Source organism: Schistocerca cancellata, chromosome 1 (genome assembly GCF_023864275.1).
Source record: "Schistocerca cancellata isolate TAMUIC-IGC-003103 chromosome 1, iqSchCanc2.1, whole genome shotgun sequence".
Taxonomy (NCBI): domain Eukaryota; kingdom Metazoa; phylum Arthropoda; class Insecta; order Orthoptera; family Acrididae; genus Schistocerca; species Schistocerca cancellata.
The window spans coordinates 939,707,335-939,733,486 of NC_064626.1; the positions used below are offsets into that span (position 1 = coordinate 939,707,335).

The following is a 26,152-nucleotide window of genomic DNA, read 5'->3' on the forward strand; positions in this document are numbered from 1 at the left end:
TTTCTTCAACATTTCAAGGTTCAAATTTCAGTTCAGTGGCAGCGTACTTTCATGTACAGTTTTGTCTGTAATTTTAACTTGTCATATCTGCCCCATTGACTGGGCTATATACTGTCAGCAGGTGAAGATGAATTTTCTGGCATTCAGCATACATGGTATGCAGTGCAGTGCTTGCTTTATTGCAAGCACTGGTACAGAAATCTTTCAGTTGTGTTGTCAGCTTTTCCAAGTCTCATCAGCAGAACACAGACTATGACTCATTGTCAGAACAGTTGGATGCACATTTTTGTACCAATAGTCACTTCCAGCCAAGGAAAGTGCATGCCTCGTTATGGGCTCTAGGCAAACAGTCTCCCCCACAATGTTTGAGGGTGCTTGTCCATGAAAAGTGTCAAGACAGTGTGACAAAGAGTGTTGTGTGTATCAAAAGGAGACACCTTCAGTCAGGTTGTTTGCAATGTTGTTGCACCATGCAGCTTGTTGTGTTGGGATCATTTTACTGTGTTAATTAGTGGTTCAATTCTGTATCTTCCATGCAAATAGCACTGAGATTCACGAAGCTGCTATGCAATGTTTATGTACTTTTTCTATTCTCGTTTATTAGATGTCATGGGTCATACACCCCATGCTCAGCAGTCTTGTTCATTGTATCGAAGTCTTGTCCAAATTTTCATGCCATGTCTGGGTTCTGTTTCCGTTTAATGTTTTGCTTCAGTTAATTGCTTGTGGGATGCAAGGTCGTGTTAAAGTTCTTAGCCACATGTCGGTCATTTCTATGAAACATGTTTGCACACTGGCTGACTATACTGTTGTTTAGTTTAAGTTGTTTGGAAGTCAGTGTTGGCAGCCATGGTGTGCCTCTTCCCTTGTGTGTGATGCTTCTTTGAGAGGGTTGCACCATCTCTTTCTAAGGCAGGAGGGATGTGGTGTATGCAGGGTTGCCCTCTGCATATTTTGGTCACCACACTCACATGTATGTTTCGTGGTCAGGTACTGTCCCTACCTCATCTGGGAGGTTTTTTGTAAATAGAAGTCAAAATACTGGGTACGGTCAAGCCTCTTGCAACCATCACAGCATTTGGGTGCACACCTATGTGGTATGCTGTCACTGTACATAGTGATAGTGTTGCGATCATGGGAGCCTAATTAAGTCTGTGTGGTCACTTATCATGACACTGCGGATATACCGTTCCACCAGCATTACTTAGGTTAGCATTTCACCTCTGGAGCTAGCCATGTTCTGGGCGTAACTGAATCAGTAAACACTCTTAAGTCTCCTCAATGGACCCTGACTGTCGCAGCTTCTGTCACTCTCACTGCCCAATTCGTTGTGCTGCCTTCGCTGAGTGCCACATCCACCACTGCACTTCCAACAGCCGCTCCTAAGACCCTTCTTCACTGTGGTTATGAGTGGCTGCCTATGAGCTACTCAACTCATAGAACCATGTAAAACTCACTTTCCTGCTCCCTGACATGTTGTCCATGACAGACAGTTTTCTGTTATTGAGTTGTCTAGTCTACTTTGTTTAGTTCCAATAGTAAAAAGTTGTCACTGCAAAGTGTGCATTTTGCTAGGTCCAGCCACATCACTCAATAAGGACAGAACAGAGGCAGTCTGCTGATAAACATATAAATAGCATTGGACAACAAGTGCATCCCATTTCCAAAAGAAACAAAGAATGGCTTGTCTAGTGATTGCATTCATGACAATGATTGTGATTCAAAGTGCCGTAACATTGAGGTTTTCAGTACCTCTAGCCTCTTGAAGTCTGTGGAAGATGGTACAAATAAGTTGTCAGATTTCTAATCTTAGTAAGCTTTTCATCTTGATTAATTTCTATCACATTTCACTTTAATAAATAGGGTTAAAATGAGAAGCAATACACTGACTAGTAGTGTGTTACGTTAGCCACTCCTCGGTGAATTGCTGTTGTGGAGGAAGGCAATGCTTCACCACACTCCCCCTCCACTGATAACGTATATGTCAAGTTCACTGCCTGGATACCCATGTGACTCAGTGTCCAAAGAAATGTTATTGAGATTTCTGTTCCACGGAGGTCAAATATCATGAATGTTGCAGACCAGCAAATTCTGTGCACAGCAATCAGCTCAAGGAGTCCCTACATACGAGGTGGTTCAGGGTTGGTAGCATTCTGATACATTGGAGAGCTAGAAATTTACAGCTCTCAGTTCTACAGTTGATTTGCTGCACTTATTTGATAGAGAGCATTGCTCATAACTTCCTGCAAACTGCACTTATGGTAGAACAGGTTAATAGACTAAACTGCAAAATAACACTGGGCAACAATGAAAATGTTTCGGGCTTAAAAATAGTAAATTTTCATGTATTTCCATCTGCTGAATTCAAAAATCACCATAAAAATGACAGATTAGCTCTTGTTTTGAAGATAAAGTGACATTTCATTTTTTTAGAGTGAATATTTTAAATTTGGGGGATTTTTTGAGTTGGCACACCTGTCAAATAACAAAACACAAATGCTCTTCAGCTGTTTGTAAGTCATAAACATTGATACTGTTGCTGTGACTGAGAATTACATGTTGTTCCTACTCAAATTAATGCAAAATTTCTGGTTCACAAGTGCTTTTTTAGTGTAAAATTTGTAAAAATGCCACAAAAATTTGTAAATATGGTGAATAACTTTTGTTATATTTGTGGTGAAATAACATTTTCTCACAGAATCACAATCTGACGTCTCTTGTAAAGACTGCCTATCAGTATTATTTTGGTATGAAAGTAGCGGACCAGGATAACTCTTGGCTCCACATACATGTTGGAACACATGTTTAGTTACACTGCGAGAATGGCTGAAAAAGAAGAAACGATCTATGGCTTTCACTGTGCCTATGACTTGGCGGGAGCCTACAAACCTTACAGATGACTGCTATTTCTGCCTGACTCCAACTATAAAGGCAGGATTGTCTATGAAGAAAAGAAGAACAGTTCAGTACCCAAATCTTCCATCTGCTATTCGACCCATTCCACATTCGGATAGTTTACTAGTTCCTACTCCACCCAAAAATTATGTGTTTGAAGTAGAAAATGAAGACAGTGTGGAACAAGAAGAATCAAACAAGCCTTCCACATCCCATGACCCTGATTTTGAGGGAAAAGATGATAAACTGCACAGTCTGAGTCAAGCAGAATTGAGTGATCTCATTAGAGACCTTGGCCTGTCAAAGGAGAATGCAGAAATTCTTGGATCTTGAATACAGCATCTTCTCCAAAGTGATGTGAGACTCTCATAGTACAGAAAATGTCATGGAACTGCTTCCCTCTTTTGAGAAGAAAAATAATCTTGTTGTTTGCTGCGACATTAAAGGCTTGATGAAATCTTTGAATCTGAACCATGATCCAACTGAATATGGAGGCTATTCATAAACTTCTCCAAGCTTAGTTTGAAAGCTGTGTTACTTCACAACAGAAACCTTCTTTCATCTATTCCTGTTGGTCATGCTGTTTACATGAAGGAGACATATGCAAATATGACAGCTCTCTTGGACTCAATTAAATATCATGAACACAAATGGAAAATCTGTGGTGATCTAAAAGTCATTACCATACTCTTAGGAATGCAACTGGGTTACACAAAGCATTGCTGCTTCTTATGTAAGTGGGACAGTCGAGATACAAAATTGCATTATATTAAAGAAGACTGGCCTGCAAGAAATCTTCACCCTAGTGAGAAAAATGTCATTGCCAAGCCTCTTGTGGACCCAAAAGATTTTCTTCTTCATATCAAGTTGGTTTGATGAAAAACTTCGTCAAAGCTACGAACAAAGAAGGACAGACCTTTAAGTATATAAGAGAGAAATTTTCGAAATTAAGTGATGCAAAAGTTAAGGACGGCATTTTTGTCGGACCACAAATAAGAGAACTTGTAAAGGATCCTGCATTTGATCAAGTTTTGGAGGGGAAAGAAAACGAAGCTTGGGAAGCCTTCAAGGATGTTGTTCATGGATTTTTAGGCAGCAAAAGAGGTGACAACTACAAGCATTTGGTGACAGTGCTCCTGAAAAAATACCATAACCTCGGATGCAACATGTTCCTCGAGATCCATTTTCTCCGTTCCCACCTAGACTTTTTCCCTCCTAGTTGTGGAGCTGTTAGTGATGAACATGGAGAGAGATTCCATCAGGACATATCTTTTATGGAACAAAGATATCAGGGCTGTTGGAATGAAGTAATGCTTGCAGATTACTGTTGGTCTTTGTGTAGGAATTCTGCGCAACTCCATTACAAGAGGCAAGCTAACAGACAACGAATTCAATAGGCCACCACATGATTCTCATCTGCGAAGTATTTTTCCAGCAATTTAGAACTCTTAGCACATAATTACCAGTTTAAAAAATCAAATGCACTTTCATTGTTGTTAGCATGTATGTAAATAAAATGTATCCTTTTCTCTCAATCCATTAACATGTAATTCTCTCAAACCATTAATATGTAATGCTTCCACCTTGTGGAAACTAGAGCTAATAAAAAATTTTCATTGTCATATTTGTTTTTCTCAACCCAAAATTAGTAGGAATTGCCTCATGAAGTGCTCAAAACATTCAAAAATTATTTTTTGTTGCCCAGTGTAATCTGTAAGAATCTGAGAATAAAGCCAAACTGCAAAACTTTTTAAAATGGCAAGTATACACACTGCACATTGGCAAGTTTCATTGTGTCGTGCATCAATGCACATAATCAACTTCCCAAGACTATACATTATGTTAATTTCTTTTTTAAAAATAAATTTACTTACTTAATAGTTGCTATCACAGGATTAACTGTCCAATTGATGTTCTCAGGCACTTGTACACTGTAAGTTCTTTCTGTAAACTGTGGATAGTTATCATTGTCATCAAGCACTCTGATGACTACCATTGATGTAGAAGATCTTCGCTCACTTACGGGAAGGCCTTGATCAGTGGCCATAACAGTTAATGTGTATACTTCTGAGCGTTCTCTATCTAATGCGGAACGTGTTGTCACTATGCCAGACTTTGGATCTATCCGAAAGACATCAGTTTCTTCTTCTGTGCCACCACTATCTTGTCTCACGATGGAATATTCAACCTGTAAGATAATAAAACCACTTTTATTTTAAAGGAATGAAAATGATAATAGAGTGGAAATGTCTATGTCAATGAATACAGTGGAAGCGTGCATAGTGAGCATAATTCGTTCCAGAATATTACTCATAATGTGAAACACTCATTAAGCAAAACAATTTATCCCATATAAATTAAAGTAAAATATGATAACACATTCCATGCAGAAAAAGAACAACATGTTTTATCTTATTTATGCCATTTATTCAAAGAAAATTATATATACAGTATTATGTACTTTATTATTCACCATACATAACTAATTCTTTTTTATTATGAATCTATCCTATAGTCATTTGTTTCTGCAGACTTGGCGAAAATGTGACACAGCATTATTGTCAAATAAATTTGTAATGCTTTATTGGGGTGGTGATTTTCAATGTAAAGTGCAACCGATTCCAATACCTCCAGCATTTCTCTTATTGCACCAAAAGATTGATGCTTTGCTGTTACCGTCACCTCCTCCTCCTCTGACGAACTCCTCTCCACTACTTCCTGCTGAGAAAAAAACTACTCCATAAGCTCTTCGGTGGTCATTTATTGGGTGTGAACTTCCATAAGCTCATCAATATCATTGTTATCCACTTCCAGTCCCAAGCTCTTTGCCAAAGCCACACTTTCATCAGTCACAGGCTACACAGCTACTGACTCAAATGTCTCAGAGTCATATTCAACAACGCAAACTGGCGAAAATTCTTCCAAGCAGAAGTGAGAGTTCTCTTGGTAACCCCCTCCCATGCCTTTTCCGCCATCTTGATGCAGGCAACGATGTTGAAGTGATATTTCCATAACTCTCGAAGAGTGAGATTGGTAGCTTCTGTCAACTCAAAGCAATGCTCGAAGGATGTAGTAGTGAAGAGCTTCTTAAAGCTAGAAATAATCTGCTGGTCCATAGGCTGGAGTAATGGAATGGTGTTGGGAGGAAGAAACTGGATCTTTATGATTTGAAATTCTTCAACGAGGTAGTCGTGTAGGCCTGGAGAATTGGCAGGAGTGTTGTCCATAACATGCAAGACATGAAGTGGCAAATTCATCTCAAGCAAATATTTTTTTACCAAAGGACCACACACATCATTGAACTAATCACAAAAAAGATCACTTGTCACCAAAGCCTTGTCATTTGACCTCCACATCACATTTAACCTGCTCTTCGGGACTTTACACTTCTTGAAGGCTCTCGGAGTTTCTGAATGGTAAACAAGCAGTGGTTTAATTTTCAGATTTGCACTTGCATTGGCACAGAACAGCAGAGTGAAATGTTATTTCATTGACCTGTGGCGGGCAACGCAATCCTCTGCTGTTATGAAAGTACGCTTTGGCATCTTTTTCCGTAATAGATCTGTCTTGTCACAATTAAATACCTATTGCAGCAGATAATCATCAGAAGTTGCTGATGAAGTTCTTTGCTGCCTTTACATTGGAGCTGGCTGCTTCAGCGTGCCTCACACTGCAGTAGATGCCGGTTCTTTTCTTAAACTTCTCAAACCACCCACAGCTTCTCTTAAAAATTTCTTCAGCTGCTGATGATCCTCATGTCTTCTTAAGAGGTCAGCGAAAATCATTCTCGCCTTCCCACAGATGCTGTTCTCATTAATAGTGTCACCTTGCAATTGCTTTCAATTTATCCATATAAGGAGCAACCTCTCAGCATTGTCCAGAATACCAAACCGTTGTTTAGATACTCTTGTATCCTTTGATGCATCTATCTCCTTAATCTTGTCCTTGTTCTTGAGGATAATGCAATTAGTTGACATAGATCAACTGTATGTGTGTGCTAAATAAGCAACACTCACATCATGTTCGCGTTTTTCAACAATTTTACGTTTCATTTCGAAGGTCATTTTCTTTCTCTTATGGTCATCTTCTTGTGGCTTTGTCTTTGGGGCCATTTCTGCCATGGTTATTAAAATTTGCACCAAAAAAAATATTGTATGAACACAAGTTTGGAAAAATGTGTGATCATTAGCTGCACTAAGATCATAGCAGATAGACCGCTTACTCAGACTACAGTACATACTAAAGACATTGTTCATAAGCCACTGCCTGCAATGAACAATGCAAGGTGTTCATGTTGTTGGAATTTTCTCCCACAGCTGGTGACATCACACTAACTCATCGTTGTTCATTATGCGAAACATTGTTCATTAAGCAAGTAATTTTTTTTACAATTTGTTTTGCTCATTATGCAAATTGCATATTATGGGAGATGCTCGTAAAGCAAGGTTCAACTATGTAGTGGACTTTTATACAGACAAAATATTATGGCTGATGCCAAATCTGTTATTTTTCTCTTAAAAAAGATGCTCAACTATCAAGAACCCCACGCCAAATTCCAAAAACAAAAAGAAAAAATGATGTGATAAATGGAAGTTATTGAAAACACATTCAATGAAAATCCCCTAGAATCAGCTAGCTTAAGACAATACTATGCATATTATCAACATAATATAGATGTCTGTTGATAACCAGCCCAAGAAGAAAAATCACAATGAAGTTATAATTACATTCTCATGCAGAATTATGTCGTAGTCGACATAAACACCAAAGCATTGTGAGATATCTCAGGTTCTCTTCAGCGTAGTAGTTGTTTCCACTTTATTGAACATTTTGACAGCCAACCAAGTCATCAGTGCTGTAAGCTGTATTATTTTGCATACTCACTCCTGGTTTACAACCAGACTGCTTAGTAGTGTAGGTGTCACAATGTTATTTACAGCCAAGTTCAACTCCTGGTGTCAGCTATACCCTTTGGTGCTCATTTGCCTTTCAGAAGCCACACTGTTATTCCATGAAGTACATTTCACTCTGTGTTTTCCAGCTCTGACAGATGAGATGATCAGTGAGAACTGATTTGCATGGTTGTTTCACATTCTTTTGTTCCATGTGTCCACATCACAAACAAACATTGTTCCCATATTGACAGAAACACTTTGGCTAGAACTTGGGATATTCTAGTGTGTTTGGGTCAAGGGTTCCTTGCATAGGTTTAACACTACAGGTCATAAGATAGCCCATTGCTACACCATTGGTTTGTTCATAATACTTTCCATCAAACAACTTGCCTAAAGAGTTCAGTAAAAAAAATCATTGAAATATTTTGCAGTTATGGTACTTTCAAGGGCTCAGAAAGTGTGTTCTCATAAAGAATACCAAACTGATGCTGACCAAAACTTAATACCTGTTTCCTGGAGCCAAAATTGACTGAAGTGGTTTAACATATGGAATAAAGTACAAGGGGTGTTCAGGAAGTAATGCAATAGAATTTTTCTTGGCCAATTTTGATTTTTTTTAATGACATTTCCAGTAACTCCCTGTATATGACAGTGCTGTACCCAATCTCCAAAATCGTGTCAGTAACTGAGGTCTGTTTCAAGCAAACAGCAATTATTGAATTTCTCTTGCCACAAAACCAGACCATCACAAATATTCAAAGGCATTTAATGAACATCTATGGACAATGGGCAGTGGATAAAAGCATGGTAAGTAGCTGGGCAAAGCATCCGCCATCAACAGAATAAGGGGAGAGAAATCTGTCTGATTTCCGAGATGCAGGATGGCTGCACTCAGCTGTGATGCTTGCAATGTACAGGCACTCTTATTCGAGGTGGACTAATGAATAACAATTAAGCAACTCAGTGCTAAGCATGACATCTCTGTTGGCAGGGCTTACACACTTGTACACACCTGGGTTCTTCGGTAACTAAATGAAAACCATAAATAAGAAAGAAGGAGCATATGTGACGAATTGTTTGCTTGTTTTTTATAAGGTAGTGATTTCTTGTCAGACATCATCGCAGACAATGAAACATTGCTTCAACACTTTCAGGCTGAAGCAAAACAATAGCCTCAGGAGCGCCACCACACAACGTCTCCTTCGAAGGTAAAGTTCAGAACAGTACTCTAGCTGGCAAAGTTATGGCTACAGTCTTCTGGGACTCTGAAGGGGTTATTCTGTGCACTGTCATCCCTCATGGTCAAACATCAATACAAATGTCTATTTCGAAACTTTAAGAAATTGAAGAAATGTTTTCAGCATATTCATGGATGCAAAAATGTGAAAGCACTTCTCTTTTCTGTGATAATGCAAGGCCATGCACATCTTCACATCCAAGATGAAATCACAAAATTTTGGTGGACTGCTCCTCTTCATTTACCCTACAGAACAGATCTCACACCTGATTTCTATCTCTTTGCCCATTGAACAATGGACTCCACAGAAGTTCATTGTTCCACAGGAGTCCACCAGGCAAAACAGTAATGGTGGGGAAGATACTGAGGCTAAGACAGCTGAATAGAGCAGTACAATGACGGCATACAGGATCTCGCATCAAGATGGTGAAAGGACATAGACCTGAATGAACACTACACTAAAAACTAGGGTTTTGTAGTCAAAGGGAATTGGGCAGCAGGATGGTGTATTTAAATTATGAGTAAAACTATGCTGCTCTGAGGGGGGAAAATGTGTTGGATTACTTACTGAATGAAACTTGTATATTCCCAGATTACTCACAAATTTTGTATGTACAATTTTATGGGATTGTTGACGTCCATCTACAATCATCTGTGGCTTTGGGTTTTTTCAGTATTTCCATTACAGTCTCTGGTCAACCAAAACATTATGTGACCATTCATGTTGCCCTCCTTTGAAAACCGTCAACAACCCCTCTTAAACCTCTTTGGTACAGATCACTTTGAACAATATTCTGTGATGCATCACACCAGTGTTTTGGAAGCAATCTCCTTTTTAGAATGTTTGTGCTTCTCCAACATGCTACCAATGAACGAAATTCAGCGAAATGCTTTACCTATAACTGAGCCTAAGTGAACATATCAGTTCATATCTCTATTGTTACAGTCAGGAATTTGTGTGAGTAAATTGCCTGCAATTGTGACTCACTGATGTTTGTAGCTGCAGGATTTTATTTTATTTTTTTATTTTTTTTCCATGAAGCATTAAACCTTACATTGCTTAATTTTAAAGGAAGAAAACACTCCTCTACAGCATTCCTGAAATTACTTCTACTTCTGTCACTGACACTCTATCCCGCATAACATGCTGTCCCCTCTGCCAACAAATCCTCAATAAGTCACAAATTTTGTTTGATAACCTATATGAACATATTTTCATTGGTAAGTAATGGTGTGGTACCATGTCAAATGTTTTCGAAAGTCTAATCAATCTACTCAACTGCCTTGATCAATGGCTTTCATGTTGTTAGTGAGAAATTTGTGGGTTGGGTTTTGCAAGACTGTTGTTTTTGGAATCCATGGTGGTTGGGATAGAGGAAGTCATCCTGTTCGAGATACCTTACTGTATTTCAGTTCAGTGTGTTTGGTAACAATCTGCAACACAAACGTGCCAATAATACTGGATGGTAATTTTGTGTATCACTTTAACTACTCTTCACAGGTGTCACTTGTGCTTTCTTTCAACAACTGAGCACAGTTTTCTGTTGGCAATAACTGCTATATTATTGGTAAAAGAGAAGTGATACAAACTCAAATTCTGTACATAATCTGATAAGGATTAAATTGGATATAGGCCTTGTTCAGTTTAAATGATTTCACCTGTTTCTCAATGCTACTAACAATAGTATCTGCTCATCTTTGCAGTGCCGTAGAAATTAAACTGGATCAGCGCTCCTGAAACTTCCTTAAATGGAGTTCTCCATTTCCGTTTTTGCTTTGTTACCCTAAGTTTTAATTCCTTTATCACCCATGAGCACCTGGGCACTAACTTTGGTGCTACTGACATCTTCCTCTTTCTTTCCTGAATCTTATCTTCATGGCGATCTCTCTCTCTCTCTCTCTCTCTCTCTCTCTCTCTCTCTCTCTCTCTCTCTCTCTCTCTCTCTCACACACACACACACACACACACACACACACACACACACACACACACACACACACACACACACACACACACACATATATCCATCCACATATACACAGACACAAGCAAAATGTCTGCTTGTGTCTTTGTATATGCGGATGGATGTGTGTGTGTGTGCGCTAGTGTATACCTGTCCTTTTTTTCCCCTAAGGTAAGTCTTTCCACTCCCGGGATTGGAATGACTCCTTACCCTCTTCCTTAAAACCCACATCCTTTCGTCTTTCCCTGTCCTTCCCTCTTTCCTGACGAAGCAACCGTTTGTTGCGAAAGCTTGAATTTTAATTTTGTGTGTATGTTTGTGTGTCTATCGACCTGCCAGCGCTTTTGTTTGGTAAGTCTCATCATCTTTCTTTTTAGATATATTTTTCCCATGTGGAATGTTTCCCTCTATATTGTTAGTCACAGAATGGGCAGATGACTTTCAAGTCACCACCACTTTTGAGTTTGAGAGTTTGTGTTCATAAATACATTAATACAAGGAAAAATGAGCTGCACTTCCCTCTAGTGAACTAACTTTGTCATGGAAAAGAGTGACATACACTGCTAAAAATTTTCTAGCAGTCTGCCCACAAAAATAAAATTTCTGACATTTCAAACATAGATTGCAGCAGTCTGTCCTTAACAACTCCTTCTGTACCGTGGAGGTATTCTTGAATAGAAATACATAACAATTGCAAATCTGCAAACGGCCAGCATACAGAAATTTTGATATAATGTTTTCTTAAATTCTCTATGCAATCTTTTGTACACTTGATACAGTCTGCATCATAATGTATATTGTTAATATGATCTATGGACAATGAATCTAAGGTGAAGATCTCTATGCCACGGGTAGAAAGAATAAATAGTACATGTAATCTAATGAAATTGTAAGTTCTCTTCAGGAGTCATTGTAAAGTCGAATGAGAGTAAACTGATCTAAGGAGATAAGAAAGGAAGTAAATCCAATAATCTGCATGGTTGGGTTCTGTATAATCCTTGAATGCAACATTTATATAATTTTAAAATATAATTTTAATAATAAATAAAAACGAAGACTTAAGTCTCAAAATGATGCAGTTCCAGACACTAACCACACAAGAAACACTGTATGCAGTATAAACCCACACAATTTTAAAAGTGGGGTGGTTGGGTTGTCAACAGAAGGAATCATCCCAATAACAATACCAAGTGCAATGCTTGTTATTGCATGAATGTACCAGAGTCCTGATGAGAAACTATATATTTCGCATGAAATACTAACGGGTAAAAGTTACTTATTGGTTTCCCCTTTGCATTTTTCAAGATGGCACGGACATAAACTTTCGGATTTGCTACCAGTCATTTTGTAATCACAAGAAGATTTTTCGCTTTCACATTCATTGACTTTGCCATCGGACAACAAAATTGTCACCTTCCAACCTAACCTAGATCTAGGACAATGCCACAGATCAATCTGTCATCAGAAGCAAGATTTAAGGAAGGGGGGGGGGGGGGGGGGGGGGAGAAACGCATACCATCTCAGCGCCCTTATCGGAAGCCGCCTCATATGTTATACCGACTTTGACAGATTGGAGGAATTACATATGTCCCATAAAGCCCACTTACGTAAGAAAACATCAATTTGATTTAAATGTGTGAGCATGATCTGGAAATCTTCAGCAAAACAACACTTTCCAAAAATGTTCCGAATGAACACACACACCATTAGTGAAACAGGTTAATAGAAACAAAGAAAATCTAAAAACAAATCTAAGGCAACCAAATAAAAGAGGCAAAGAAAATGGCTCCCAATGACACACAAAAAATTTAAACCGAAATGACGAGATCGTTAGCAACCAAGCACAAGCTCAGATTGGTGGAAGAATGAAAAAGAATATTAGCCATACACTTTTCAAAGTAGCTTTCAAAGCAATTACCTTAAGGATCTTTTGGGGAGAAGTGGGGGAGGCAACTGACTCTGGGCCAGATAAAAGGTATTCTCTTGATAAAGCTGATTCAAGAAAAAGTAAGTGTAATGGGCAACAAAAGCAGATTTTCAAGAATAGTTATTGTAAAGGCAAATGGGAATGAATTGCTCAGATTAACTGAAGTCTTTGATAATATCATTTCACCTTCCAACTTAACCTAGGCACTCTTCTACACTATATACCAGTATTTCACAACAAATAAGATTTCGTATTCACATTCACACAAACAAATTGTCACCTTTAAACTGGACCTCAGGCTATGCTATACAGGGTGTTACAAAAAGGTACGGCCAAACTTTCAGGAAACATTCCTCACACACAAATAAAGAAAAGATGTTATGTGGACATGTGTCTGGAAACGCTTAATTTCCATGTTAGAGCTCATTTTAGTTTCATCAGTATGTACTGTACTTCCTCTATTTCATACGGGATACTCTATCTGTCCTGCTAGAACATGTGCCTTTACAAGTACGACACAACATGTGGTTCATGCACGATGGAGCCCTGCACATTTCAGTCGAAGTGTTCGTACGCTTCTCAACAACAGATTCGGTGACCAATGGATTGGTAGAGGCGGACCAATTCCATGGCCTCCACGCTCTCCTGACCTCAACCCTCTTGACTTTCATTTATGGGGGCATTTGAAAGCTCTTGTCTATGCAACACCGGTACCAAATGTAGAGACTCTTCGTGCTCGTATTGTGGACGGCTGTGATACAATACGCCATTCTCCAGGGCTGCATCAGCGCATCGGGGATTCCATGCGACGGAGGGTGGGTGCATGTATCCTCGCTAACGGAGGACATTTTGAACATTTCCTCTAACAAAGTGTTTGAAGTCACGCTGGTATGTTCTGTTGCTGTGTGATTCCATTCCATGATTAATGTGATTTGAATAGAAGTAATAAAATGAGCTCTAACATGGAAAGTAAGCATTTCCAGAATGTTTCCTGAAAGTTTGGCCGTACCTTTTTGTAACACCCTGTGGATCAGTCTGTCACTGCAACTTACATTCCAAAACAAAATATAGAGACAGCAGGCAGCAGCAAGCATCAGACTCTCACTCAACAATCCAGCATAGCCAGCAGAAGAAATGGGTTTAGTACTTTGATGTTTGAAAAGCACCTAGGCCTTTGCCACAGATATAGGACTGGTTACTCATTTTGGATTAATACACGCAAAACAAAGTATGAAAATTTAACGCAATGATATATTATACAATCACTGTGATTTGGTACTTCGCACGGGAGACACTGGGAACAGAAGAATATGTAGAATGTCTTACAGTCAGTTACAGAAGCCCCTGAACAAATGCCTACATACATTACTCAGTGGTGTCACCAAGATATGTATCTTAAAGGAGAGCATGCAGTTGTAGTCTCTACAGTTAGTATACCTGAGGTAACTGATTGTTATTTGGCAGAAGGATGTACTTTTACAAGCAGTACTGTTATTACTTGATTAAATGAACTGCAGAGTACAGCAATGAAGCTCTAATATTGGTACACAATACTGCCTTTACTTACAGTTATCTAAAATAAAATAAGCCTACTTACTACTGCATAAAATTATAAACTCACCTGGCCATTTCTTCCAATGTCCAGGTCTGTGGCTCGCACAGTAATTACAGTTGACCCTACAGACACAGATTCTCGAACAGCTGCGTCGTATTCACTTGCCTCAAACACTGGTGCATGATCATTGGCATCGAGAACATTTATCTGTAATGTAGTTGTTCCACTGCGAGGTGGGAAAGAGTCATCTACTGCCGTCACACGGAAATAGTGAACATCAAGTAGTTCTCGATCTAGACTGGTCAGAGTTGTCACCATACCAGACCGTGAGTCAACTGCAAACATTGACTGTGATCGTGAGTCTACAAGAGAAACCATTGAGTAACTAACTGGTGAATTCTCAGGATCTCTTGCTTTAACTGTTATAACCATTGTTCCTGGAGGCTTTTCCTCCATTACAGATGCAATGTACAAAGCCTGTTCAAAATATGGCGACTGGTTTCTCAATTCACGTCTCACTCTGTGAGCAATATCTGTGTCATTTAAATCTTGATGATGATACACTATCTTCAAACGATGCTCAGCAACTGAAACAACACCACTGGTAGTCCTATGATCCTGTGGTTGTCCACCAGCACTGCACTTGTACTCTAGACGCACAGTGACCTTCCAGAGGGGTTCAACAATACACTGATCACAAGTGGAAACCAAGTCACCAGCAGACTTTTCAATACAGAAACGTGGATCACTTGAATCCAAATACTGAATGCGACACATTTTGTGGATTGTCAATGGCAAAAAAGATGCTATGCTGTTTATGAACTGGCTTTTCCGCAAGCAGATTGGTCTCCAGCCCTCTGTGCCTGGTATTGCATATGAAGCAAATGTTTCACTAATCCATTTCTTAGCTTCAGAAATTTTTAATTGAATCCTAGTGTCATAATTCACTTGCTCTGTCTCATCATGCTGTTGTTGACACCTCTTTCCATTCACAAATACTCTTAATGGCAAGGAATAGTAATCAACGCCACGAGTGTGGTTTGAAAAAGAGTCAATGTAGATAGTGAATAAATTTGAATAATATATTCCATCACAGTCAAGATGTCTTCGAAGGGATACTCTTCCAGTACTTTGATCAACATGCAGTAGCCTATGTACAAAGTTTGCACTTTTGTGTGTGTTTATTTTGTAATGGCGATTGGATCCAAGCCTTGGTAATGTTGCATTGAATATTACACTTCCAGGTGGTTCGTCTTCTGATACAATTATCAGGTACCCATTTCCACAACCAATGAAATTCAGCACAATCACTACGACTGCAATTGCTATGCATGATGAAAGTGATGAAAATAAAGATGATTTTCTAGAAAGCATTCTGGAGCTATCTCATCCATAAGTGCAAGTCCAAACATTCTCTCCCGTTTAAGCAGAACCATAAACAGAGTTCTGCTTGCCTGTGATAAAATTTCATTCCATAGCTTCTGAAAATAAAAACAAATCAAACGTTAGCATAACATAAAAACCGTAAATTTCTTATACTAACATATCACTTTCTTTACATCTTGTAAAATTGCTCATTTAAATTCTATATTCCTGTAAATTTTGCTAAAACACAACCACATAAGAATATAAACATAATAATAATGATCCACAGGAGACACCTGATGGTACAGTACAATCAACCACTCATATCCACATTATTAATATAGTGCTGCTCACTCACATCACATTGATGTACTTGGTGAACACTTGGAATAACTTAAATATTTTTCGCAAATATATTAGCTGCATCGTTGTAGCTACACTTGATATAACAAATAACGGAGCAACTACTGTGTTATGAGTGAAAGAACAACCTCCCGCTTGCTTGCACTCTCGTTATATACTTCGCGTTACTCAGTTACCGATCTGTCAGCAGGTAATAACATTATTCCTACTTGGTACAATGACAATGTAAAACATTACATTTTGCAAAAGCGCATTAGCAGATGATCCTCACAAAGTCTTACGAAAACATTAACTTTATGACTTGAAAAGATTATGTAGTTATAATGAAGCATGAGCTAAAAACTGCTAAATCCCCTCATAAAACATGAAAAGTATATTTTCGTCACTCACTTACATCAACGGCAGAACATTATTGGCGAATAGATGCGAATCAAGCATACTACATATTGCCTAGCATGTTCATGCAGCTAAGCCATAAAAATATCGTTAGTTGCAAATGTATTTTTACCAGAATACTGCCTTGTACATTCACTGCCACATTCCTAAAATAAAGCGTAAATACGACGCGTCACTGTTAACTTTACAAACTGTCAAACTGACAATCGCATGTCATGTTTTGTACCTATGTTTTGAAAATAGTGCAACAACGCACTCGGCGATAAAAGTTCAACAGATGGCTGATGCATCATTAGCTGACGAGGTGTGCATAACATCTCATTACAATGCATTCTTTACGACACAAAATGAATTTTAAAAATGCATCACAACACATTTCCTTATAGGTTAGGAAATAAACACTCGGTGTATGACTATGGCCCGACTGTTTCAGCCTATTTCCAGTAACGACAAGCAGCTGCAGAACATGACACACACTTACACTTTAAACAAGTCCTTAGACTTCAAATGACTTGTTTTTTCACCCCATTTCATTCAAAAAGTAGTTCATTTTCACTCATCCAGGAAGCGCTTCAGAGGTTGTTGTACGCAAGTCCACTGCAATTTACTACCGAAGCCCAACCCCACTCCTCTCGCCCGAAAAATCAATGGCCTTCAACTCAACCTTGCCGTTCAGCTCGTCGAGCATCGCCCCCTACACATACCTAAGAGAAACACACGCACACACTCACAAACGCATCTCCGCGTTTCGGAGAGTATTTTGTTGTGATCCCACAGCCGGTACCTCTCTGTACCGTGCATCGGTGTCACTACAAGGTTACGGGCATCGCAGTTCATTCGCTGTCTGTCTGCTATCTATCTCTGTTGACTAAGCGTTGTATGACCACGAATTTCCTCGGCTACTGACTTAAGTCCGAAGAACACTGAAAAGTACTGTGGTTTTAATCATAAAACACTACCTTCTATGTTTCTGTTTATAGGTGGTCGTCACTGGAATGAGGCAGCTTCAACACTTAACCGTGAATGCAAATGTAAGAATGATTCCTCGAAAAATAACATTGCAAAATAGTTACGTAAGAATGAGGGTTTGGGTTTAGCGTCCTGTCGACGACTAGGTCATTAGTGACTGAGCACATGCTCGAACAGGAAAGAATAACGTACTTCTCAGAGGGACCATACAAGTATTTATCTTAAGGGATTTACAGAAACTTTTAACACAAATCAAGATGACTAGACGGACCTCTGAACCTCGTTCCTTTCGAATGCTAGTCTACTCGGCTCTATCAACACGCTCCCTAAGAAATAGTTCTGATAAAACTGCTTCACCTAATAGCTATAAGCGTTCTTCGCCAAGTAGAAGTGCCGTACGTAGCAATTGCTAGTAATGTTCATTGTGGGGTGCTTCTACTGATGAACAACATACCGTAAATTTGAATCTGCATTACCATAAAGCAACTATATGATATTTATAAGTAGGATATGGGTGAGGTAGTTTCGCTAAATGCGAATTTCACTAAATTAACTGCAATGGGTACAGACGTGTCACAGTCCAGGCCCTTATATCGTACTCTGTGCACTGTGAGGTGATGGGAGGTTTGGGTCGGGCCCGAGAAGCGTGCCCAGATAGCAGAAGTTGTTAAGGCGACCGCTCGCTATAAACAGGTGCTTATACTGTACTGAAGCACATGCAAAATTCTTGTGCATGTAAAATCTGACTTGAGATGTAAAATCAGTCTTGCGTTATTTAAGTTTCACTGTAAGAGAACTATCAAAATTTTACAGCCTCATTAATTTCTTTTCTTATGAGTGAAATGCCCTGTTGTAGAAGGGAAAAGAAGGGAACCAGCAGAAAAATGCTTCTATTGTAGCACAAAAAAGGCGAGTATGCTCCTGTTTATTAAGAGTAACCGAAAAGTGGGGTACCAGCTGCCTCATTCTATCTTCCTCAGCATCTTTAAAAATTTTCCCAAAAACGGACATATTTGTGCTTTTTATGCCAAGAGAGAAGGAGACAGTGGGAAAGAGACGGAAAGTACACTACTGGCCATTAAAATTGCTACACCACGAAGATGACGTGCTACAGACGCGAAATTTAACCGACAGTAAGAAGATGCTGTGATATGCAAATGATTAGCTTTCCAGAGCATTCACACAAGGTTGGCGGCGGTGGCGGCACCTACAACGCGCTGACACGAGGAAAGTTTCCAACCGATTTCTCATACACAAACAGCAGTTGACCGGCGTTGCCTGGTGAAACGTTGTTGTGATGCCTCGTGTAAGGAGGAGAAATGCGTACCATCACGTTTCCGACTTTGATAAAGGTCGGATTGTAGCCTATCGCGATTGCGGTTTCTCGTATCGCGACATTGCTGCTCCCGTTGGTCGAGATCTAATGACTGTTAGCAGAATATGGAATCGGTGGGTGCACGAGGGTAATAAGGAACGCCGTGCTGGATCCCAACGGCCTCGTACCACTAGCAGTCGAGATGACAGGCATCTTATCCGCATGGCTGTACGGATCGTGCAGCCACGTCTCGATCCCTGAGTCAACAAATGGGGACGTTTGCAAGACAACAGCCATCTGCACGAACAGTTCGACGACGTTTGCAGCAGCAGGGGCTATCAGCTCGGAGACCACGGCTGCGGTTACCCTTGAAACTGCATCACAGACAGGAGTGCCTGCGATGATGAACTCAACGATGAACCTGGATGCACGAATGGCAAAACGTCATTTTGTCGGATGAATCCAGGTTCTGTTTACAGCATCATGATGGTCGCATCCGTGTTTGGCGACATCACGGTGAACGCACATTGGAAGCGTGTATTCGTCATCTCCATACTGGCGTATCACCTGGCGTGATGGTATGGGGTACCATTGGTTACACGTCTCGGTCACCTCTTGTTCGCATTGACGGCACTTTGAACAGTGGACGTTTCATTTCAGATGTGTTACGACCCATGGCTCTGCCCATCATTCGGTCCCTGCGAAACCCTACATTTCAGCAGGATAATGCACGACCGCATGTTGCAGGTCCTGTACGGGCCTTTCTGGTTACAGAAAATTTTTGACTGCTGCCCTGGCCAGCACATTCTCCAGATCTATCACCAATTGAAAACGTCTAGTCAATGGTGGCTGAACAACTGGCTCGTCACAATACGCCAGTCACTACTCTTGATGAACTGTTGTATCGTGTTGAAGCTGCATGGGGAGCTGTGCCTGTAGACACCATCCAAGCTCTGTTTGACTCAATGTCCATGCGTGTCAAGGCCCTTATTACGGCCAGAGGTGGTTGTTCTGGGTACTGATTTCTCAGGATCTATGCACCCAAATTGCGTGAAAATGTAATCACATGTCAGTTCTAGTATAATATATTTGTCCAATGAATACCCGTTTATCATCTGCATTTCTTCTACATGTAGCAATTTTAATGGCCAGCAGTGTAATAAATGCTGGAAGATAGTAGACAGTGGTTGTGGAATAGGAAGAGCGAAGGAAACAATGGGATTGTGAGAGAAAAAGAGGAACGAACCGGCAGAGGAACATAGTTGACAGTGACAGGATGGGGCTAAGGCAGTGCCAGAGCGAGAGGAATAAGGGGAAGGAGAATGTTGAAGTGCTTAAGAACCAGTGACACTAAAGAGGCAGAGTCTATGGCAATGACAACGAGGAAGAGAGAGGTAATGACAATGAGAAGAGTCACCAGCAGTGTGAGTGAATGAATGAGATAGTAGCAGTAAGAGAGATGGAGACAGTGGAAGTGAGAGGCGACAGTAGTGGTAGGAGAGAAGGAAGGGGACAGGAGGCAGTGACAGAGAGAGACAAATAGATAATAAAATGAGTGAGTGAGTAAGAACGGACAAGAGGGAGTGGATGGGCGTGAACGATAGACTAATGAATGTGAGCGAGTTACATTTTCAGGAGCTTGTGAGAGTGAGAGAGTTGTATATTAAAAAGAGCGCGAAGATGGTCGCCTGCCAAAATTTTTGGGAAAAATTTTGAAGGTGCTGAGGAAGGTGTCCCACTTTTCAGTCAGAATCTTTTAATAATCGGTAAGCTCTCATAATTTAATGCAGGGTGAAAGTCCGTCTTGATCATACAACCGTAACAGATTTCCGGTTTCTACTTTCATAGCGCCTCAGTTCGTCCCAAAGCTTCGCCGTATTATAATATATGGTATACCATTCGTTCTAATACCCACACTACTGCATTGTACCGGCCTACAGAAGATCCTGGTGTTTCAGAGATATTTCACCGGTCAGTGCAAAACAAAAAGTAAAAAGAAAGTGAAGTCATAACTCTGCTATTTTGCAGAACACATGCTGTTGTCTTGGCGCTATATCCTCCTCTGCCATCTGCCGCATATGGGTGCAGTGTAGTGGGACATGTCAGCTCACTGCTCCTTTAACCATTGTCAGTTCTTTTTTAAAAAGCACGGTGGTCTCATTCGTTGTATTGGTTGATAATAATACTGAGGAAATGCAACGGCAAGTGCTTGAGAAATGCATGTTGTGTTTAATTGTTGTGACGTATAAAAGGAATGTTTAAACGTCTCCATACAGGGTGGAGATAGACAAGCTGATACGCAAGTGAGAGCGCAAGCGTAATGGATGTCGAATCGAGCAAGATTATCCAAATAACCACATTAAAAAGTTGACCATTGTGGAGCTACTGCCAAAAAAGACAGCCAATCTGTGACGAGCACGTGGACTTTTACCCGGTAAGCGAATGTGTTTTGACGTGTCTGCAATTTTTGCCGCACTTAGTGATCTACTGTACTTACTAAAAAAAAATGTTCTTTCACGCTCTGTGTACACTGACAGAAATTAAAACACGTGGCCTTTAGATTTCATTATTAAAAACATAGCACTGTACAGTAGCACGCACCGACTTTCTTACTGCGCATTGTTTCTACAGAACAGCTTATTTACTTTCATTTTTATATTTTCACGATACTATCACATGACAATTCGAAATATTATTGTGTCGTGAAAAACATAAAAATAAACGAACGTAAGTCAATCAGTTAACTTCCAAGACAATATGTTAGTTTTCCAAAGTACAGCTTCTTATCTGAACAAATAACACGAATGCTATTCAAAAAGTAAGGTTCGGTCACCAACGAAATGTAAAACACCTTGAAATTACGATGAAGCTTTGCACACGTGTTGGACAGTGTGTCTGTCTGATATGTCCATCGATTGCGTCACGTCCCTCTTTTCAGTTCTGCGCGCACAGTGGACACAGAAAGATGCTTAGGAAATAGTGTCTTCCGCCTAGTATGAGGGGCTGGTGAGAGATTTCGCTTGATGTCATGCAGCCCACGTAACTGCCAAACGTATCCCTCTTCATGGCAATGCTGGCCATATTCTGCAGGGGCAATGAAGATGCTCCTGCAGCGTTTTCGATGGGAATTGCTTGTTCATTCACAATACCGCTGATAATTGGCTCCCTCTGCGTTCGATCTCTGCTCAGCCGAACCGCTAGCTACGAACGCAACACTCCGGCACAGACAACTAACTGTATATCAGTGTAGAGCAGGGCTTCCCAACAAAATTTTCTCGAGGACACCCTCATCGAGCATGATTGGTACCTTGTCACATCACAGTATTAAATACCTAAAAAAAGCCAAATTAAGGGTCTTTTTATACGTTTTCTATTTTTGGTACTTAGAAAAAACATTGACATATTCATTACTGAAAAAATATTGAGCTTAAAACTTTTTCGATTTAGCCATCATTGTTATTGTTAAATTTTTGATTATTGCTCAAAATCCTTGTCTTCAAATCTGGGTGTTTAGTATAACAAACTCCTTGCCGGCCGCGGTGGTCTAGCGGTTCTAGGCGCTCAGTCCGGAACCGCGCGACTGCTAAGGTCGCAGGTTCGAATCCTGCCTCGGGCATGGATGTGTGTGATGTCCTTAGGTTAGTTAGGTTTAAGTAGTCCTAAGTTCTAGGGGACTGATGACCACAGATGTTAAGTCCCATAGTGCTCAGAGCCATTTGATTCATTTTTGAACAAACTCCTTAAAAAAATAATGGCCGATTGTCATCTGAAATGCGAGTTTCTGTGTAAAGTGATTGTCAGTTGTCAGCTGCAAAGAAGCAGAGCGCGCAGTCTAACGGCATACAGCAGAACTATTTGCCTCTATCTAATTCTAGTTTTGCGCTAGAGTGTGCTAGTGTCAGTTGGCTCTAGGAAGACGCTAGACGCAGAAGTTAGCGTTCGCAAAAGCTCTGCTCATGCAGGAAGCGGCCAACACAAAAAATCTGTTATACGAAATATATTTAATATATTTTTTATTCTAATAGCATCTAGAGGACCCCTCTGGCATAGCTCGCGGACCCCTGGGCGTCCGCGGACCACCTGTTGGAAACCACTGGTGTAGAGTGTTGGTGGGATGCTCAGACGGCTACCTTTTAAAATAGGTGTATTGGAAAGTTGGTACAACGCTACGACAAATTTCTAACGGCGGCTATGTAGAGACGTAGCTGGAAAATGTAACTAACTGCTGCTAATAAAACATTTTTAATTTTCACAGTGTTCTTCATTTCGCGGCCGATCTTCTGAATAGCCCTCGTAGCATTACGGTATTTTAAAACGCCCACACACGGAGCAATTGAAAAGGAACACAACGGGCAAACGATCTACTTAGGCAACGAAGTTTGGCACTCTCAAATGAGAAACTGCAGTTACCATGTCTGAGCATGGAGGAGAAGGAGTATAGTTTGTCGGAACCTAGCATTTGGAAATTTATGATAAGGCCTTATGGGACCAGACTGCTGAGTTCATCGCTCCCTAAGCTTACGCACTACTTAATCTAACTTAAACTAACTTACGCTAAGGACAACACACACACCTATGCTCGAGGGAGGACTCGAATTTCCGACGGAGGGAGCCGCGCGAACCGTGACAAGACTCCCTCAGACCGCGCGGCGGACCCTGGCATCTTTTCGTTATACTCGACATGTCAGGTACAGATTCATACTTAGAGGAAAGTGCGGTTCTCAATTATTTTTACACACGAACAAGAAAACGAAGCCAAAGAAATATAAACTGCAGGCTGCATGGGGCAGCCAAGGAGCTACTAGAAACTCATAGTTTTTATAGAACGACTAACCAGGGCTGATTTGTTCCCCCATAACACAATGTTACTTTTGTTTTGAAAACCCAGAAGTCTCTCTCTTGATCTCTCTTATTGCTCCTACACCGATTAGCCAAAGCATTATGACCACCTGTTTAATAGCGTGTTGTTTCCACTTTTCAAACACAGTACAACAGAGATTCTGGTTGGCACGGATTCTACAAGTCCTTGACAGGATTCCAGAAATGTGTGGCACCAGATGTCTATGCACAGGTCAAGCAGGTCCCGCAAATTACGGGATTGTAGTTTGCCGACACGCAGCTGGCGCCCGATGTGTGTTCCAGTGGGTACAGATGAGGCACATTTGCTGACCAAAACATCAACTGAGTTCACTACAATGCCCCTCAAACCACTGTAGCACGATTCTGACTTTGTAACACAGGTAGTTATATTGCTGGAAGATGTCGTCGCTGTAGGGGGAGACTTCAAGCTTGAACAATGCAGGTGGCTCGCAGTAATGTTCTCAGAGTTCATTGCTGTCATGAAGTCTTCGATTTTATCACCACAGATCCCACGGAAGCCCAACTCAGTGTACCTCATAGCATAATTCTGCCTTCACCGGCCTGCATCTGTGACCCGATGCGTGTTTCCCGCAGTCATTCGCCTGGCTGACGGCATCTAAGCACCCAACCACCGACCTGGTGCAAACAAGAAATGCGATTCATTCGACAGGCGACATATTTCTATTGATCCACGGTGTAAACTCAGTGATGCTGTGCCCACTGCGACCATAACTGACGATGTCGTTGGGCCAACACAGAACTCGTAGGGGTTGTTTGGTGTGGAGCTCCGTGTTCAACAATGGCCTCCGAAATCAATGTGCTCCGAAACGAACGCCAGCAGGTGACCAGCCTCGCCGTTGCAGAGATTCTCGTTTCCAGTCGCAGCGCCACAACAATGTGTTCTTTGTCAAAATCGCTTTATCAGTAGATTTCCGCACTTGAGGGCTGAATCTTCCCTATAATGACTGCCCATTCGTCTCTCTTCCGCTTACATTCTTTCCTTACTGCGTCATGTGCCCGCAACACCACCAGGAGGTTAACCTCACGGTGGGTGGTTGTCACAATATTTTGGCTTATCAGTCTATCTCATTGATTTGTTGTTGTTGTTGTCTTCAGTCCAGAGACTGGTTTGATGCAGCTCTCCTTGCTACTCTATCTTGTGCAAGTTTCTGCATCTCCCCGTACCTACTGCAACCTAAATCCTTCCGAATCTGTTTAGTGTATTCATCTCTTGGTCTCCTTCTACGATTTTTACCCACCGTGCTGCCCTCCAACACTAAACTGGTGATCCCCTGATGCCTCAGAATGTGCCCTACCAAGCGATCCCTTCTTCTAGTCAAGTTGTGCCACAAATTTCTCTTCTCTCCAATTCTATTCAATACCTCCTCATTAGTTATGTGATCTACCCATCTAATATTCAGCATTCTTCTTTTGTACCACATTTCAAAAGCTTCTATTGTCTTCTTGTCTAAACTATTTATCGTCAACGTTTCACTTCCATACATGGATACACTCCATACAAATACATTCAGAAACGACTTTCTGACACTTAAATCTGTACTCGATGTTACCAAATTTCTCTTCTTCAGAAACGCTTTCCTTGCCATTGCCAGTCTACATTTTGTATCCTCTCTACTTCGACCATCATCAGTTATTTTGCTCCCCAAATAGCAAAACTCATTTACTACTTTAAGCGTCTTATTTCCTAATGTAATTCCCGCAGCACCAATCGGGGATCTGTGGCTTTTCTGACGTTTTTCCGCCGTTCTTACTGTTCATTTCCACTTGACAATATAGTTTTACAGAACGAAAAAGGCTAATACGCAAACAAAAGAACTCTTCCCGTGCGATTTATATTTTTTGTACATTTGCTCCCACTGACGTACCGGTAATTTTGTAATGAGAATTGAGTACAGTGTATGAAATATGAAATTCTTTTTCCAGAGTCCGCAGCTCGTGGTCGTGCGGTAGCGTTCTCGCTTCCCACGCCCGGATTCCCGGGTTCGATTCCCGGCGGAGTCAGGGATTTTCTCTGCCTCGTGATGACTGGGTGTTGTGTGCTGTCCATAGGTTAGTTAGGTTTAAGTAGTTCTAAGTTCTAGGGGACTGATGACCATAGCTGTTAAGTGCCATAGTGCTCAGAGCCATTTTTTTTCTTTTCCCAGTTCAGAACACGCGCTCTCTGTCAAATCCCTCCTGCAGTAGCCTGGGAGTTTGTAGTTGTATAAAATAGGATGTTTTTCCGTTTCCCGTACAAAGCCAATGTTTTCAACCTGCTCATTCATGTTCGAATTGAGCTGTGTTCAAGGACACGGCACAAATCAGGTCGCTGCCAACTGTTTGGTACCCGTTGCAAAGGATTTGCTGGCGACTTACTCTACAGTCAGGCAGTCTGCGGAGCCCAGGTAGTA

General features: G+C 40.7%; 1 protein-coding gene across 1 annotated transcript in view; it reads right to left on the reverse strand.

Annotated features, from left to right (window-relative positions):
* Positions 1 to 15,847, reverse strand: part of LOC126116362 (protocadherin-like wing polarity protein stan) — a 365,097-nt gene extending 349,250 nt beyond the window's left edge. The window contains exons 1-2 of the mRNA XM_049915035.1: positions 14,540 to 15,847; positions 4,770 to 5,083 (exon numbers count right to left, since the gene is read on the reverse strand). Of these exons, the coding sequence (XP_049770992.1) occupies positions 4,770 to 5,083; positions 14,540 to 15,847 (1,622 nt within the window). The remainder of the gene's footprint in view (positions 1 to 4,769; positions 5,084 to 14,539) is intronic.
* Positions 15,848 to 26,152: the final 10,305 nt, after the last annotated feature.